Here is a 16840-nt window from a genome sequence, read left to right on the forward strand (position 1 = left end):
GGATCTTACTTATTTTATAACTATAAACCAGCAGGAAAGGCAGACCTCCAATCTGATCAAATATATATTTAGTAAAGAAAAATCAAAGTAATTGGTGAATATATTTGAAAATGTTACTCTGAAGAGACAGACAGGAAGCCATATAAACAAGCCTGGATATGCCTTCAATATTTGCTAAAAGAATTCGTTTTTGATGACAGATCTCTATTTAACCAGAGATCAATCTGTTCTGTCTTCTTTATCATGGTTTATCTTCCCTGTTGGTCCTTGGTGCCGAAATTACTTTTTCTTTTCTTGACCGGTATGCCATCAATGGAGGTTATGTCACAGAAAAGACAATAATTCACATTTATCTAAATTTAGACAGAGTTGAAGTTCAAGAACGGGTTCAGTTCCACGTTTTCACTGCCGGAGCGTCATTGGAGCGGAGCGGCTTCCGGCAGCCCGTGCCTCCTCTTCCGGCCAAGCCTCGTCTTCCGGTTTGTGGGAGTTGTAGTTCTTTCTCTCTCCGCTCCGCCTTTCGAGAACCAGCTGGGAGGGTAAAGAAAACTACAAGCCGGCAGTGACAGGAGCGGAGCGGCTTCAGTCTGCCAGCAGGCAGCAAACATGTTGGCCGTCCTCTCGTTGCTGCTTCTGTCATTTTGCGGCTCCGTTCGCGGCGTTTTCCAGCAGCTTTACTGCACTTTGTCGGACAGCTGTGACTGCGACTTCAGGCCCAACATCAGAGGTTAGTGCAGCCGGACGGCTAGCGGGCAGAGGTAAACACTGCTGAGTTCTGGTTCCTCTCTTCGTCTTCTCTTGCGGATCATACGTGTTTAGAAACTTATCCTTTGTGTCTGCGTCGTGACGGGCGTTCATTTTCACTTTATATTGTTATTATTTCGGAGTTTTAACACATTTGACTGCATTGCTGTTTTTGTACTTTCGATTTGGGCAGTTCTCTCTACTGCCTGACTTTAATTACTCCTTTTTTGTATTTATTGGTTCAAGTTTTAAAAATGGTTAAATCTTATATTACATCATCGCCGCAAAAAAGACCAGAGATGTCAAACATATGGCTCGAGGACCAGAACCGGCTCAGTCGGGGGGCAAACGAGGCCCTGAAATTAGCATCAGCACAAGAACGAGTCTTAAACCTGCTACAAGGTTTCTAAATAAATCTATTGTATTTAGTGTTGAATATTGAGTGTTTGGTGACGTCTGTGTGCTGAAACAAATCAATCAAATCAATGTGAGTGATCAATAAATGACCATTCCTCAATAGGCAACTCAAAGTGGAAGATGCTCATAGTCACAACGAAAATCAACATAATCAGTGTCAAGTGTCTATTTGCAGTGTTGTTCTTCTCTTTAAATTGGAAGCAAAAACTGATGTTTTGTGGAAACATTTTTGCCTCATTCGCAGTTGTCAGTCACTGGAATAACAATCCAGTTTGGTGGTCTGTCCATATGAATGTGGACATTTCTCCATTTCCATAGAGACTGACATCATTTTCAAAACCATAAAGAGGAAACCTTTCTAAAACGATGTGTTAACGCTTGAAAGATGGTCATGTAAACATTTCCCGAAACAGCAGGAAATAAGTCATGTTTCTATTAGAAATGTAAAATGAATATCTGTAGTTTGTTTGGTGGGAAAGACCTCGTCTGTTGTTTTTCTTTCCTCTTGTACATAAACACTGAACAGGATTCATGGGCTGGGAGAGTTTCTTCTCTGGGTTCTGAAATAACAGAAGCTGTTGTGTGATTGTTCTGATGAGCAGGGTTGGAGTGGGACCTTTACAAGAATGTCTTTGGTCAACATCTGGCTCAGGACGTTGTCTCGGAGGAGGTGGCCCGCTTCCTGGCCAATAAGAGCCCCGACAGGCCCCTGGTGCTGTCCTTCCACGGATCCTCCGGGACGGGAAAGACGCTGGTCAGCTCAATGCTGGCAAACCATCTGTACGGCTCGGCCATGAGCAGCCCGTACGTCCACCAGTTCGTCCCCACGCTGCACTTCCCCTCGCCCCACCTGGTCCACGAGTACAGGGTAGGTCACGGTCTTCACTTCCTCTCTCAGCCCTGACCTAAAGGAACTAAGAAATTACACCTCTAAATCCTGATCGCAGTGGCACCTTTGGCTTAAAAGCCACAGTGTGAATCTGACACGCCCTGAGTGTGTGTGTGCGTGTGTGTGTGTGCGTTGGTTTCCAGGAGGAGCTGAAGTCCTGGGTGCAGGGGAACCTGACTGAATGCGCTCGCTCCGTCTTCATTTTCGATGAGATGGAGAAGATGCCGCCCGGCGTCATCGACGTGCTGGAGCCGTTCCTCGGACCCGCCCACGTCGTATTTCGCACCAACTACCGCAAGGCCATCTATGTCTTCATCAGGTACCGTCCGCTGGTCAGAGAGACGCTGGGGGCCCGGGGAGGCCCCGTCCTTGTCCAGAATTATGATCCACTCTGCACAACACTGTTATGTGAAACAGTTTCAACACTTGCAGATTCTTTTTTAGGATATTTCAATAAAAAGCAGTGAATTTTACTTAAATCCCAACAGACGTTAAGTTTTCCAATTTACAATGTTTATTGAAATTTTGAGAATTTTGGTCCAAATATCAGATGAGCACCTTTTACAAGGTTCATATTTGGAAAGAAGGTTTTTCAGACCAAATATTGTTGGGAGGGGTTTGGGGGTATTTTGGTGATTTTCAGGTTGTTGCATTTATTTGGGACTGTTTCTGAGGCTTTGGGGAGGTTTTTAAAAAGAGGATTTTAGGGGTTTTAGGAGGGTTTGGGTGATTCAGGGGTTTTCAGAGGGTTTTGTGGAGTTTCACGCTCAACAAACAGTCATATGTTGGTTTTTAATTGGTGTGATCTGATGGCCTGTGTGTGTCCGCCCTGCAGCACCACCGGACAGGAGCTGATCAAGGAGGTGACTCTGCAGAACCGACTGGCCGGACGAGAGCGCGAGGACATCAAACTGTCCGCCCTGCAGGACCGACTCGCCCAGGCAGTTTACAACGACAGCACCAGTAAGACTCCAAACCTTCTGGCTGGTGATGGGCTCCATGCTGCTCACCACAGCGATTGTGGGCGGAGCTTAGTCTGCTTTCTGATTGTTAGAATGAATTTAATGACAATGAAGACAGTGATTTCCTCAAAACCAGATGACAAAATGTTTTAGCAGACATTTCTGCTGTAGGACACCAGGAGCTGATTGTTAGAGCACCGCTGTTCCTCTCATACGTGTTTATGATCAAGTCATAAATTCAGATCAATAATCTGATGGTGGCTCTGAACTCTGAGTCAACCTGTTTTATTTTACAAACACTGGAGGATTTTTAGTATTTCAGTGTCAAATCACCACTTTTCAGATCATGATTCAGTTTAGTGATAAAAAAAAAATTGTTAACAAAGAGCATGAAGTGAGAGTTGAGCTGCTGCTCAGAACCCGTCTCTGGATCTGGTTTTGGAAGGAGAACCTGCTGCTTTTGGTTTTGGTTTTCACCAACAGCAGGATGAAGTCCCGGTTTGGCCGGGGTTGACTCAGGTCTGGTCTGGGTTCTGGGTCTGGTCCTGTCCATTCTGCTGTGGTCTGATCTGGTCCGCTCCGGTCCTGGAGCTGCTCCCTCTCTCCTCAGGCGGGTTCTTCCAGTCCAGCATCGTGCAGCAGAGGCTGGTGACGGTGTTGGTGCCCTTCCTGCCGCTGAGCCGCTGCCACGTGGAGCGCTGCGTTCACTCCCTGCTCTGCCAGACGGGCAGCTGCCAGCGCAGCGACGTGGTGGAGGCAGTAGGGGGCGATATGACCTACGCTCCTGCTCAGGGCCAGTACTTCTCCACCACCGGCTGCAAGGCCGTTGCTGCAAAGGTCAACTTCTTCCTGTGAGCGCCAGCCTGCAGAGGAGGAGCCACCGAGACAATCGGGACGGCCCCGGGAATCGAACCGGGACGCTCTGGTGAGGGCTATCCTGGACAGGATCTTCAGAGAGACTGCAGCAGTCCGTGTTCATCGGCTGCTAAAAGCGTCTGTAATGTCATGGAGGTGGTTCTGTTAGCGGGCTAACAGCAGTGGGACACCTGGACACACACCTCAGTGAGGATGAATCCAACGAGCTCCACCTCACACTTTACCGTCATCGCTTCCTTTTTCCTGCTCACCGGGAACGGTAGTTATTTATTGTGGAATCATCATAATAAGCATGTGACTGGCTGGTTCTGCTCTTCACAGGCAGAGTCCATGAGTCCTGATGAGAACTTCTCTGGTTCCTGTAGAGCAGAGGTCTGCAGCTCGGAGCTCCTGCCAAATAATTTATCTTTTTATTTACATACCAGACTCATTCTCAATAGGAATTTGATGTCTTGGATTAAAATCTCTAAGAGAAAATGCTGAAATGCCTAAAATTTCTGAAAATGGAAAGAAACAAACGAGCAAAGCTGCTTAAAAAGGTGAAGTGTCCTTCCTTCCTGAGGCCATAAGACTTTATACCTCCTCCCTGTTAACAGGGTCTGCTGTGCTTTGGTCCATGTCTTTCTGTGCTCAAATTCAGCCTTTTACATCCTGTTTTAAATTACTTGTTTCGTTTTTGTCCTGTTTTATGTTGTATTCCTTCTATTTGAGGCAGTGCTTGAAGGAATTTCCCTTTGGGTTTAATGAAGTGTTCTATTCCAAAATGCCAAAATTGTTCAAATTTTGGAACAGAAGGGTGAAACTGCTAAAATCAGACAGATAAACAGCTGAAAAGGTAATGAAATGTTTACCATCCTGAATCTTCTTAATTGCAGCATAAGGTTTTTTTTACGGGTTTCAGATCTGTATAAGTCAAACTGTAGAAGCTGTGTTAGCTTCATTTTAGAGGTTTAGCATGTTTTGCGGCTCCAGATACGGTAAATTTGATTTGGTGGGAAAAAAAAAATCATAAAAACGTCTGTTTTGATCATAAAGGTTACAGACCTCTGGAATCGCTAATGATTTTTACTTGATGATGGAAAACCAGTCAGTTTTTACTTCGTCACTGCGATCAAGAGTGTCTGACAGGCCTCCCAGTGGAGGGAGACTGGGTCAGTCCACTAGTGCTGCTGTAGCAGGATCCAGGCAGGAGGGGGCAGCAGAGGGCAGCAGCCAGTGAGCAGGGCTCAGAGTTTACAGATGGAACAGGTTTCCCTGGTGTTCAGTGGACTAAAGGTCTCCTCAGAGCTCCAGACTGGGGGCCGTGGCGAATCCACCTGGACGGGGTTTTCTGATCCACTCGACAAGCAAACAGCAGCCGGCAGTCGTTCTGCTGTGTATATATATAAGCTTTTAGTGTGGTTTCTTTGTTTTTACTATGGAATGTTTTTGTTTTAAATGTTCAGAAACACTCAAAGTGCACTTTAATGAATGTGATGCATTCACTGTCAGTGTTCAGCGTTGGAGAAATGGAAGTCTGTCTTGTGTCATGTTTGTTAAATCCTCTGTAAACTGAAGGCATTTCTATAAAAGAGTTTCTCTTTCTGAAATCAGTCCGTCAGTATTTCACGGTTCCTCTTATTTTACCTGTGTTCAGACCAGATGCAGCTGTAGCTGGAAAAATTTCCAGAATGTCTGAAAGTCATCCTGAAACACCTGACCCTGATCGTCTGGATGCTGTGAGACATGTGATCAACTGTGTTGATCAATAAAGGCTTCACTCCATCATCTGAATCCTCCGCTGTTTGGAAGTGAAGTGGAAAATGAGTAGCATTGAACCGGGACGGCGAGGACCTCCCATCCTGCCAGCTGACGGCTCCGTGTGGTCCTGCTGTGACAACTTCATCACACACATACACACACACACAGGCAGGGTGAGGAAGAGGAGGGGTTCAAAGGTCACCTCGGAGGCCTCTTGAGCCCAGCTGCTGTGTGTCGCCGTCTCCGTGCCTCCGGACAATGGAACGCATAAAGCAAAAGAGCAGGATGACCAGCGCGCGCTCACACACACACGCATACACACCCCCCTCGCTGACCTCTCGGCCTGCGTTCACACACTCTGTGAAGAGCGGCTGGATGGTCGTCGGCAGAAACTCCTGTGGCTCGCCTTTCTGAGGGAAGAAGAGATGAAGTCTTCTTCTCCATCACGCGGCTCTCCTCTTCCTCTTCCTCTTCCTCTTCCTCCCCTCACACTCCTCCGCACACATCCAGAGTGAAAGGCCTTCCCAGCGGTGGGGGCAACAATGGGCCGCCGGCCCCTCCGGCCCCTCCGCCTCCTCATTCTTCTCCCTAACTGCTCCATTATTACTCCTCTTTCACTTGTAAATGCGGGCAGCGATACTGCTGATGGGTCTTTTATGCCGGCGGCCGGGGTCAGGGGTGAAGGCAGGGGGGCAATGAGAAGGTGGTAAGTGGACGAGGGGGGGGTCTCAGGGGTCTGGTGCTGTTTTGTCACTCTCTCTTGCGGACCACAGAGTATGAGAGGACAATTGTGACAAAGAGTTAAATCCTCTTTTTGTGTGTGCAGTCATGTGGGACAGTGGGGTGGGGGGGCAGGGTCCTTCCCCTGACTCAGGCCGAGGGGCAGCAGGACGCCACGCTGACCACTGAAAACCTCATAACCTGCACCGCAGTACTGCACCTCACAAATCAACCCTGTGCTGAGATAACACGTTAAATTATTAAAAAAAAAAAAAGGGGACATATTTACGAAAAAAAAATCACCTTCTATTAACTTGAATCGATATAATTCATTGTTACAAAACTGTTGGAAGTTGAAACCTTTACTGACCATGTGGAGGCCTCACCTGCACACTGTGAGACATGGTGGAGGCAGCATCATGCTGTGAGGCTGCTCTGCTGCTCTGCCACTGGATTTATTGACTGAGGTCCTGCGTACACGACAAGGTTTTCATCTTCTGGCTCGGCAACTTTTTAAAAATGTTCATTTCCATGATCTGTTTTTGGGACTGATGCACATTTTATTAAAACCTGTGAAAGTTTGTAAATGACTTCACTTAATTCCACCCTGAGCAGAGCAGGTGAGCATCCTTCTACCCAGAATGCACTCTGCTACAGACAGCATGAAACACGGCATCAAACATGCGATGTGTGTTTTGTGATGCTCCTGTTTAATGCACTCCAATTACAAAACCAACTACACACTAATGACAACACAGATGTTATTTATCTTTATTCAGCCTTTCTTTTTCTTTAAGTTAGCTGAAACTGAAACAACAAACCACACGGTCCGACACACACAGCTGATGAGAATACGAGGCGGAGGTGTTAAATCCCTGCTTTCTGTCTGAACTGATGCCGGAGTGTCTCCTCCGGCTGGACGTCCACGTTGTCTCTGCTGCGCTGGACTCGATGTCCTGGCTGGGATTATGTGCCATTTCAATTGTGACCTCTGTTCCACACACACACACACACACACACACACACGTGGGGGGGGGGGGGGGGGGGGGGGGGTATGTCCATGTCTCCAAGACAACAGGTGAACAAAGCGGACGAGGAGGGGGGAATGTGAGGCCAGAGCAGAGCTGGTTCGGGGGGGGGGGGGGGGGGGGGGGGGTCATTTTTGACCTTGGCCTGAGCGCGGTAGTCAGATGGGGCACCTGAACTTTCTTGCACAGCAGACACGATTCGGTTTAGGATGACAAATGTGACGCGCGAAAAAAAGAATGCATGTGCTGAAACCTGTCACATCCTGTCGAGTCTCCGAGGCCGAAAATCTGGACCGTCTAACGTGAATAAATCCCACAGTACAGCTTCAGCTGAAAATAGAGTTTAATTCAGTACAGACGATCGAACAGTGAAAACAGCCACGAAAACTGACATTTGATTAAACAGACAACAGTTTTGAGAACAGATGTTGTTAATCCAAAATGACAATAAAAAATGCTGAAATATCTCCAGCTTTGAACATAACGTTTTTTGAAACTGAACCTCCAGTTTTAATACATTCAGAAAAAGAAAACTTGCTGTAAAAACTTTGAGTTGCGATCTTTTAGAAAGATTAAATCTGATTTTCATGCGTCCAGATTAACAAAATGTCATTAGGTTAAACTAAATTGCTGATTCTTCATCACCAAAAAAATTATATAAAGAAAAAAGATATTAAAGCCTGTTTGAGCAAAAACACGTTTAAATGGTTTCATTTAGTCATTTATTATCACAGATTTATTATTTAAAAGATCAAACAACGACAATGTTTAACATTCACACCAGTTCTAAAGTTAGAGAAACAGTTAAGTGAGTTTACACACACACACACACACACACCTTAGGGAGGTTGTGGCGTGAAAATCAAACAAACCCCTGCTCGAAACGGCAGGAGGCCAAACTCACACTGAGAGTTTGTTTTTCTGTGAACACATTAAACACAGACACAGAAAACTTTTCTTCAAATGTGATCTTCAATTTTTTGACATTAAAATGTTTTAATCAGCTCAGTTTTTTATATATATATGTATATATATATTTGGTGTAACGCAACCCCCTTCAGAACCGATTGATTAATTTTTCTTGAGAATAAAAAGAAAGTCAATTAAATTTAAATATTACATGTTTGATTAAAACTTCTGTAAAGTCACAACTTTCAAGATTAATGCTGAATGAGTAGATTTAAAAAGGAATCAGTCCTTCAGATGAAGAGAGGACTGCGATTCCTCTGGTGATCATTGATTCTTTCTGGGAGCGGCGTCCTTCATCAGAGGGATAAAGGGCCTGGAAAAGGTCTCGGTTTGTTCAACTTCATTAAAATGATACATTCCTGGAGAATTATGCTAATTATAATCCCCAAAACGTCAACAAAAGGAGGCAACAAAAGCTCAGCGGTGGAGCTTCCAGACAGAAATCTCGGTTTCCCTCCAGCAAACTCTAAACCGAGTCCAAACTGAACGGCCCACTGACTCAGGACCTGCGGTTCTGGGAGTTCCTTCATTCTGGCGGACGTCCTCCTCCCGCGGGCCTGCAGTCCGTCTCAGAGTTCTGCTTCAGTTCAGCGGATTGAGGGGAGTGAAGAGGTCCTGTGAAGGCCCTGAAAGGAGTGCAGGAGCGTCCAGCAACAGATGTCCAGGCACAATTCTCGAGCAGGCTTTGAAATCTCACAAGAATTGCGTTTGGACAATCAGCAGCGAGGGCTCAAACGCTGAAGAACCAGCAAAAAAAAAAAAAAAGAAATCACAAAAAAAACCTCCACGAAACACCTAACAGCTCCAAAGAGGCAGGAGAAGAGGAAGCTGGAGCAGCTGTAAAATCAGTGTGCAGTGCTGATCCAGCGGGTCCAGGAGAAGAAAGTAATCCTCCTCCCAGAGTCAGCAGAGCAGAACCTGGAACTCCAGCATCGCTCCAGAAGGCACCTGTCACCCCGGCTCCTCCACACACACCGGCCGCATGGAGCTCCACCCGGGCCTCCACCTGCTGCTCTGCCCAGAGAGCAGCAGGCTGCACGCTCCACCTCCCCGGTGGCCACAGTGCCCTGCCCGGGGAGCGAGCCCCCATCAGCCACTGCTGCTGCCCCCTCCTCCCTCCTCCCTCGGTATTCCCTCCTCCCTCCTCCTTCCTCCATCCTCTGGCTTGGTCTGGGATTCCTCCAACAAGAAGAGTCGGTAGGAGTCCATGACACCAGGAGGGCGCTGCTCTGCTGTCTGTACTGACACACACACACACACACACACACACACACACACACCGAGGGGAGGGATGATAACGGTCTATTGTGACCCTGAGGGGGAGGAGGAGGAGGAAGAGGTGGAGGAAGTGGAGAAGGAGGAACTGGAAGAGGGGAGAGGAAGGTGGGGGAAGGAGGGGAAGATAAGCAAGAGGACGAGGAGCAGGAGGGAGAAAAGGAGCACGAGGAGGAGAAAAAACAATGACAATGCACCGCACACTGTTTGTCCTCCAATGAAGGAAGAGAGTCTGACAATAAATCTGTTTGAATGAATGAATGAATGAATGAATGAATGAAAGGCCACTGCTGGGTGGAGTGCTGGAATCTGGGCAGGAGATGGCTGAACGGTCCAGGTCCTTACCAGGTCTACCTGTGCTCACCTGTCCTCTCCAGGACCAGAGAGGACAGGGGAGGACAGGTCTGCCATCGTATTTCTGTTGATGAACTTCTGCAGGTTTCTGTCTTGCTTTTAAAGCCACTCTTTAATTGTCTTGCAGCAGACTGATGTTTTCAGTGAAGACATCAGATATTTGGATGACTTGTGTGGTAATAATTTAAATGTTCTTCTTCCAGTGCCTTCAGTCCCAGGAATGACCTGAGGAAGCGCCGGGCGTAGTGATAACTGAGGAGACGTGGCAAGATGTTTAGGATTGTTTCAGAGGAATCGCAGAGGAAGTTTGGGAACCATCAGTCTGTTAGATTCACTGAGTGGAGAAACATTACAGACGGTCGATCGTGTGGAGCTGGAAGCTTCACTGTAGAGATGGAATAATTGATCGTATTAAAGAATGAGAACGTGTTGGAGTCGGGAGGGACGACCCCCTCCAGGACTCAGAGCACAGAGAGGTGGGAAGAGGGTGATGCCACCATTCAGCTCCCTTGTAAAGGCTTGACGTCCAGCCTGCTGCTGACCTCTGACCTCTGCAGAAGAAAAGTTATTGAGTTTGCTGCTGAAGCCTCGTAAAGCTGACCAGCGAGAAGAAGGCTGGGAAAGTGGCCTGATGGGGTCACGGCACAGGAGGGGGGGCTGCTGCTGTTCACAGTGTGTGTGTGTGTGTGTGTGTGTGTGTGTGTGTGTGTGTGTGTGTGTGTGGTGCTTGATGCCCCTTTGTTTCTGGCTTTCCTTTCTTCTTCAGCCTTCCACTGGAATCTTCTGGCCTCTTTTGTATTGATTTTTTTTTTTTCATTCAGGAGCTCGTCCGCTGTTTTATATGCTCTTTTCTGGCTTTTTCTTCTTTTTTTTGTCTCCCCGCTCCCCCACAAGACCCTCCATCACCTCCTCTTTCACTCTCTGCAGTGTGAAAACACATTGGGCCACTTGAAGAGATGAAGCTCATTGCATAGAAATAATTAATGAAGATCGTAATTATTTTGACAGTTAGAAGGTGAAATCAATATGTTTCAGCTAAAATAGCCTCAGCTGGGAGGGGGACTGGAGGAACCATCCGGCGGGAGAAGGGCAACAGGTGGAGTCAGACTTTCACATTCAAACTCAGAAGTACTTAAATGTCATAAAGCCTCCATACACAAATGATCTGTGAAGAGAAAGTGCTGCTGTGGGCCACGACCACAAAGCCTGTGTCAGCGCTGCGTCACCTCCAACAGTCTCACAGTAAACAGTAACTGTCTGATGTCCCACTGTACACCAAGGGACCAAACTCGCTGCTAATGACTTAAATCATGTTTAGCATGTAGCATCACCAGTGCATGAGCTTTGAAACTCTTTAGCATGTAGCATGTAGCATGACTCAGGGAGCATGACTGAGCCGAGAAAACTGCTTTCTTCTTTCTTTCTCTTCCTCTTGATTTTTTGGCAGAACATAACTTACAGTCTGTCTTATTTTTTTTCCCTTCTCATTAGTTAAAGAATCTTCAAACTGCGGACATCACTGGCACTCTGTTGCATAAAAGGTGACATTGCTGACATGAGGTGTCATGCCGTGCGTGCTGATTTGTACCAAGTTCTGCTGCTCTGCACTATAGAACACGATACCCGATACCGTCATCGGTATCGATGCATCTTTAGTTGTTTCCAAAATATTGCTTATATATGTTTTAAATATGCTTCACAGAAGTCATGAGGACACTGACAAAAAAGAGTGGAGGCATCTGATTTATTTGAAAATGTTTTTATTTGGACTTTGCTGCAGGTTGATCAGTCAATTATTCTGAGAGGGAACAGGGAATAGCTTGAGGGGTTGATCAGTTGTTGGGGAGGACCATGGAACAGCTTGAGGGACTGATCACTCCAGGGTGGAGCAGGGAACAGCATCGGTCACTGGCTGACACCTCTCCACCACAGCGTTGATCTCCCCCACACTGACGCCATCGTAGGTGCCCGTCAGATGAGTCCAGTGAGTGTCTCCGTTGTGATTGGTCCTGCTCAGTCTGCCTGTAAAAGGGATGTCGGCTTTCATCTTCCTGCCGTCCATTCTCACCGAGCAGGAGTGGTTGGGTGGGACCACCAGCTCGACGGAGACCGAGTGACTGACGGATTCCACCATCGTGGTCCCCTCTGAGAAGGTGACTGTCTGCTCCTTGGTGAAGTCCACCGTCCCTGGACCGAGGATGGGCACTTTGGCCTTCATGGTGGACACAGAGCCATTGCGGGTCTCCCTGCCGATGTCCCAGAACTTCTCCATGGTGCTGGTCTTCTCCAGCGTCACCATCTTGGTCACATCTCTGCACTCTAGGTTGGTGACCTTGGCGAGCTTCAGGGCCTCTGGAGGATAGTGGAACAGCTCCATCTGGTCAATGGCGTACTCCACGTGAGAAATGTGCTGGGTGTAGCTGTCCCCGTTGATGGCCAGAACCTGATAGCTTTTGTACCAGTACTCATCACCCTCCCATGGGAGAAAGAAGGCCTCGTGTTGGCTCGCCACTTTACCTAAACCATACTTGTTCTTACCTACGTAGATGTCTGAGTTGGGACAAGTTTTGATGGCGTACTGAGGGACAGATCCATATGAATCTTCCACCCACTGCAGGAACTCGAAATGGTCCACGTTGACCAGCAGGTCAAACTTGGAAGAAGCGTACTCTTTATCAGCGTAGGGGTACTGACAGAAGCTCCCTTTGCTTGGCGTGTAGAAGCCGGCCTCACAGTTCACCTTGCACACGTAGTCTGTGCGTTCAGTGTAGCCGTTGAAGATGGCAACGACACCATTGGGAAGCGAACCGTTCCACTCCACCCACTTGAGGTTCACATGCTCGTCATACATGGGGAAGGAGTGGGAGGTCGTCTCCATTTCAGGAATCACTCCAAGCTCTGGAGCGTTGGTGTTTTCTCTGGAGGGGACGACATTTTCGAGTAAGGGGTTTAGCTGTAGCTCTGCAAAACAAGAAGGAGGGGGAAAAAAATCCAGGTCAGACTCATGATACTGCAGGAGCCACGTGGAGCCCAGTTTGATTTCAGTGATACCAGAACATCATGATTACAGGTTAATTACAGAGAACTTAAAACTTTCCTTTCAAATCAGCGCTATGCTGAAATTGACAATTTGGAAAGATCTGGGTCAGTTTCTGTTGGGGCAGCATAACTTCTCCTAATGAACTAAAATTCTTATTTGATTTTGCACTGGTCACCTGTTTTTTTTTTTTTCTTTTTGTACTCTGTGTGTGTGTGTGTGTGTGTGTGTGTGTGTGTGTGTGTGTGTGTGTGTGTGTGTGTGTGTGTGTGTGTGTGTGTTTTAATATGGAAAAATTTTCGATGAAACATACTGACAAAAAAAAAACCCTTTTCTTTCTGTTTATTTCAGAAAAGGTCATCCTGGAAATGGAACTTTTAGAGAAGTTTCCAGATGATGTGTCAGTTGTGAGAACACACGGTTTCTGCAGCATTTAGCACATTTACACAAACTCAGCCAAGTGATTTGGTTTGTAGCTCATGCTATTTCGCTAACAATATACCTGCCTTGCTTTGCATCATGCTGTCACTGAAACACTGCGACTCCCAGTGGACAGTCGAGGACCAGCAAACGTTTCCATTTATAATTACAGTGCTTTCTGCTGTTTTCTAACCTTTCAAGGTCATCGTAACAGGTTTAATATTGTGTGTGAATTCACCGGTATCATGAATTTTATCTCACCAATGCGCATAAAAAAAGAATGTAATCATTCTCAAATGTTCACAGGTAAATATCTTTGTGGAGTTTGCATGTTCTCCCTGTGTGTGTGGGTTTAACTTGGGTACCACAGTCCGAAACATGCATGAAAGGCGTGTGGTTGTTTGTGATGGACTGGGACTCTGTGCAGTGAAGTGGCATTTTCCCTTATTGAGGTAACTTTGAGGGTTACCTCTGAGCTTTCTTTACTGTGACGATGGTCATGGTAAGTTATGCTGACCAACTAACCTGCTCTGGATCAGGTTGTGATCGGGATTCTTATCCCGATCACAACATAAAAACACAACCTAAAAACTCAAATGTTTATCAGCAGGTGCTGATGTACTGATATCATCATGCATCCCTGATAGTCACATTCACAAAATGTAAAAAGAAAATTATGAAAATAAGCCAAACAGCCTAAAAAGAGTTTTGCCTATGTGACCCTTCTAACCCTTTGTAAATAAGCAGAGGAGATTTGGAGGAAGCAGCTCCAGCTTCATGTAGTCTATGTAGAAACAGGTTATCCTGTCTGTGATGGAGGAGTGAAGCTGTGCAAGGCCAGCAGGGGGCGCTGCTGAGCCACGGATCAGGAGGAGGAAACAGTGAGGCTTTGGTGAGATCACTTCCTTGATCCCTACTGGACTGACTCTCATGTTTGTCCAGAAGGTCCCTCCTGGGTCCGGCTGCAGGCAGCTCAGAGACATGTTCATCACAAAGTGTTTCAACAACTGGAGCCTCATAGATTAAACTGACACTGTTGCTCATTGTCAACGAGCACAGAGCGGTCCTGTGCATTGAACTGCTGGTTGGCATCAAGTGAAGAAGAACTCACTGCTGGCCTTTTCCAGTTCGGCCCACAGAGGATCCTCCTGCAGCGACGGTCTGCTGAGCTGCAGCACGGAGATCACAACAGCAACAATCCACCCCATCTGCACACAGCTCACACAATGTTAAGCACACACATGCACGCACGCACACACGCACGCACACACACACACACACACACACACACACACACACACACCACAAACTCTTTCTGTCTCTTCAAGAACATGATAGTAAAACAAGTTTTCAAACAAACAAATTCACAAAAATGTAAAAAGTTCTCTGTGTTTCTTTGTAAGTGAAATGGAATCAGATTAGATGGAGAGTCGACATGAAATTGTGATCAATATATGGAGGATAAATCAAATATTTCAGTCACCATTAAGCTTTCAGTGAGACTCTGATGCTCTGATGCTCTGTTAGGAGAGAATCTGGACCCGTCTTGATCAGAACAAGACACAATGTTTGGAATTAAGTTTCTTTGAATTTTACTCATGCTTGGAGAAGTGACATTCATAATAAATCAAATGGGCAAATGTTGTATTGCTCGAGCTGTTATCAACCCATTTAAAGCCATTATTGTTCATTTAAAGTTGTAATTCATCAATTTGAAGTTATCATCTCGATCCATATGACACTGTTATGGAGCCATTTGGTACAGGTGTAAGAATAGGTATTTATTTTAGTAATTATGTGTTGCTCCACGCTGCCTGTGTTCATGTGTTCCTCAACAGAGGAAAGAACTCGGAACCTCAGAAGAATGAAAGTCATCCACACAGAATAAATCAAAGATATAATCCACACGAATCATCAAGAACTGAACTGCGGATCATTATTTGAAGAGCCGGTAAATCAATGACCGACAGCCTCACCTGATAAAATCGGAGCGAAATTACAGATTCTACATTACTTTCAAGCAGGTATCAGATATTTTAAGGATGAATTAGGAGGTGAAGTCTACAGCACTGCTGAACTGAGACGTGGAGAAGAGTGTTTGATTTACCTGGACAGCTTCCTCCTGCAGTGACAGAGTGTCTGCAGGACGGAGCAGCTTTAAAACCTCCGACGAGATTATTGCCCCCAATAAAAAGGAGAGAGAGCTGCTGCTGCAGGGAGACAGAGAACTTCAGACAAAGAACTCTATCAAACAAGCAGCTTTCTCTGTCAAGATGAAACATTAAATACAAATAAATATATAAAAAGTGAAATGAGGAGAGGACATTTTTCTGAGAGATTTCAACTCTTAAACATTCACTGTCCATACTGTCGTTCTTCAACAGGTCTTGCTGAAAGAGCTCATTTTGACCCTGAACAACTTGCCTGGTGTAAATGAATGAAGACATGAATGTGTTGAACAGTCACTGAAGTGGCGTGAAGCTCTCTGTGGTCCGTCCAGACACACACCGGATCTGTGAGTTTGGCCTGTTACTGACGCGATCTGGGCAGTGCAGGGTTCAGGGGCCCTGACAGAGCCCTCACTGGCTCACCGTGAATACCCCAGGGTTCTGTGAGCCCTGAGGTATTCACATTTCATTTAATTCACATTAAATGAAATTCACATATTCACATTTTATTTAATATTCGTTTCATCTATTGTTGATTTCATCTGCTCATCATCTCCTTTCATTTTTAATTTCAATGCCAATGAAGCAATAAAGTGTATTCTGGGAATAATGTGAAAACAAGGATTATTTTATTCTGAGGCACCAGTTATGTTCAGTGCTAATTTAATAAAATGTCATTATAATGCTACAGCATCAGTAAAACACTTCACAGCATGTTGACTGGCTTATCTACTGCAGAGCTGGACTGATGTTCCAGAAAGACATACTGTAGAGTTCATCCTTCCACTGTAGTGGTTATATGATCGTCCTTGACCAGAAAATGTCTTTCTGCTGCTCCCGGCTGATGTACAACGGTGCTCACGATAGCAGGGTGACAGCAGGATTTACAGGTCCTCCTGTGAGTCCTCTGTGAGGACTGTTTGACATGCTTGGTGTCTGGAGGATTGCATGATGTCCAAAGTGCTGCGTTTCTCTCGTTCCATTCAGGACTAGATAGTGAATGTCCAGATAAGCAGAGACAAGAGCATTGATTAGATCTCCTGCTCCAGTGATTAATACAGCTTGTTGTGTAAAATCAGGACAGAAGAACATTGTTTTCCACACAGTCCTATCACTGAGGTGACTGGTGTCAGGGTCATGTGTGTGTGGATTCGGGTCTGATGAGACTCTGTGTGAAGCTTCATAAAGACCTGAACAGCTGAGCGAGCATCATGCTGTATTTCTTTGTTGTATGAGCAGAG

The 16840-nt window shown here is 46.1% G+C and overlaps 2 protein-coding genes across 2 annotated transcripts; one reads left to right on the forward strand and one right to left on the reverse strand.

Moving 5' to 3' along the window:
- Positions 1-586: 586 nt before the first annotated feature.
- LOC115385727 (torsin-2A-like) lies at positions 587-5480 on the forward strand. Its single transcript, XM_030087795.1, has 5 exons — positions 587-727; positions 1764-2029; positions 2194-2369; positions 2886-3013; positions 3623-5480. Exons 1-5 carry the CDS (start codon positions 607-609, stop codon positions 3865-3867), a joined length of 936 nt encoding a protein of 311 aa, XP_029943655.1. The 5' UTR covers positions 587-606; the 3' UTR covers positions 3868-5480.
- Positions 5481-11847: 6367 nt separating this feature from the next.
- LOC115385734 (natterin-3-like) lies at positions 11848-14639 on the reverse strand. Its single transcript, XM_030087800.1, has 2 exons — positions 14543-14639; positions 11848-12935 (listed from the first exon to the last, which is right to left on the reverse strand). Exons 1-2 carry the CDS (start codon positions 14637-14639, stop codon positions 11848-11850), a joined length of 1185 nt encoding a protein of 394 aa, XP_029943660.1.
- Between the last annotated feature and the right edge of the window lie 2201 nt (positions 14640-16840).

Source organism: Salarias fasciatus, unplaced genomic scaffold, assembly GCF_902148845.1.
Source record: "Salarias fasciatus unplaced genomic scaffold, fSalaFa1.1, whole genome shotgun sequence".
Taxonomy (NCBI): Eukaryota; Metazoa; Chordata; class Actinopteri; order Blenniiformes; family Blenniidae; genus Salarias; species Salarias fasciatus.

Bases quoted from the DNA above. Each gene is read 5' to 3' on its own strand.
- LOC115385734 (XM_030087800.1), bottom strand. From the start codon at position 14,639: ATGGGGTGGATTGTTGCTGTTGTGATCTCCGTGCTGCAGCTCAGCAGA. The intron at 12,936-14,542 runs GTGAGTTCTTCT...CTTGTTTTGCAG, and splicing joins CGAACTGGAAAAGGCCAGCA to AGCTACAGCTAAACCCCTTA.
- LOC115385727 (XM_030087795.1), top strand. From the start codon at position 607: ATGTTGGCCGTCCTCTCGTTGCTGCTTCTGTCATTTTGCGGCTCCGTT. The intron at 728-1,763 runs GTTAGTGCAGCC...TCTGATGAGCAG, and splicing joins CTTCAGGCCCAACATCAGAG to GGTTGGAGTGGGACCTTTAC. The intron at 3,014-3,622 runs GTAAGACTCCAA...CTCTCTCCTCAG, and splicing joins AGTTTACAACGACAGCACCA to GCGGGTTCTTCCAGTCCAGC.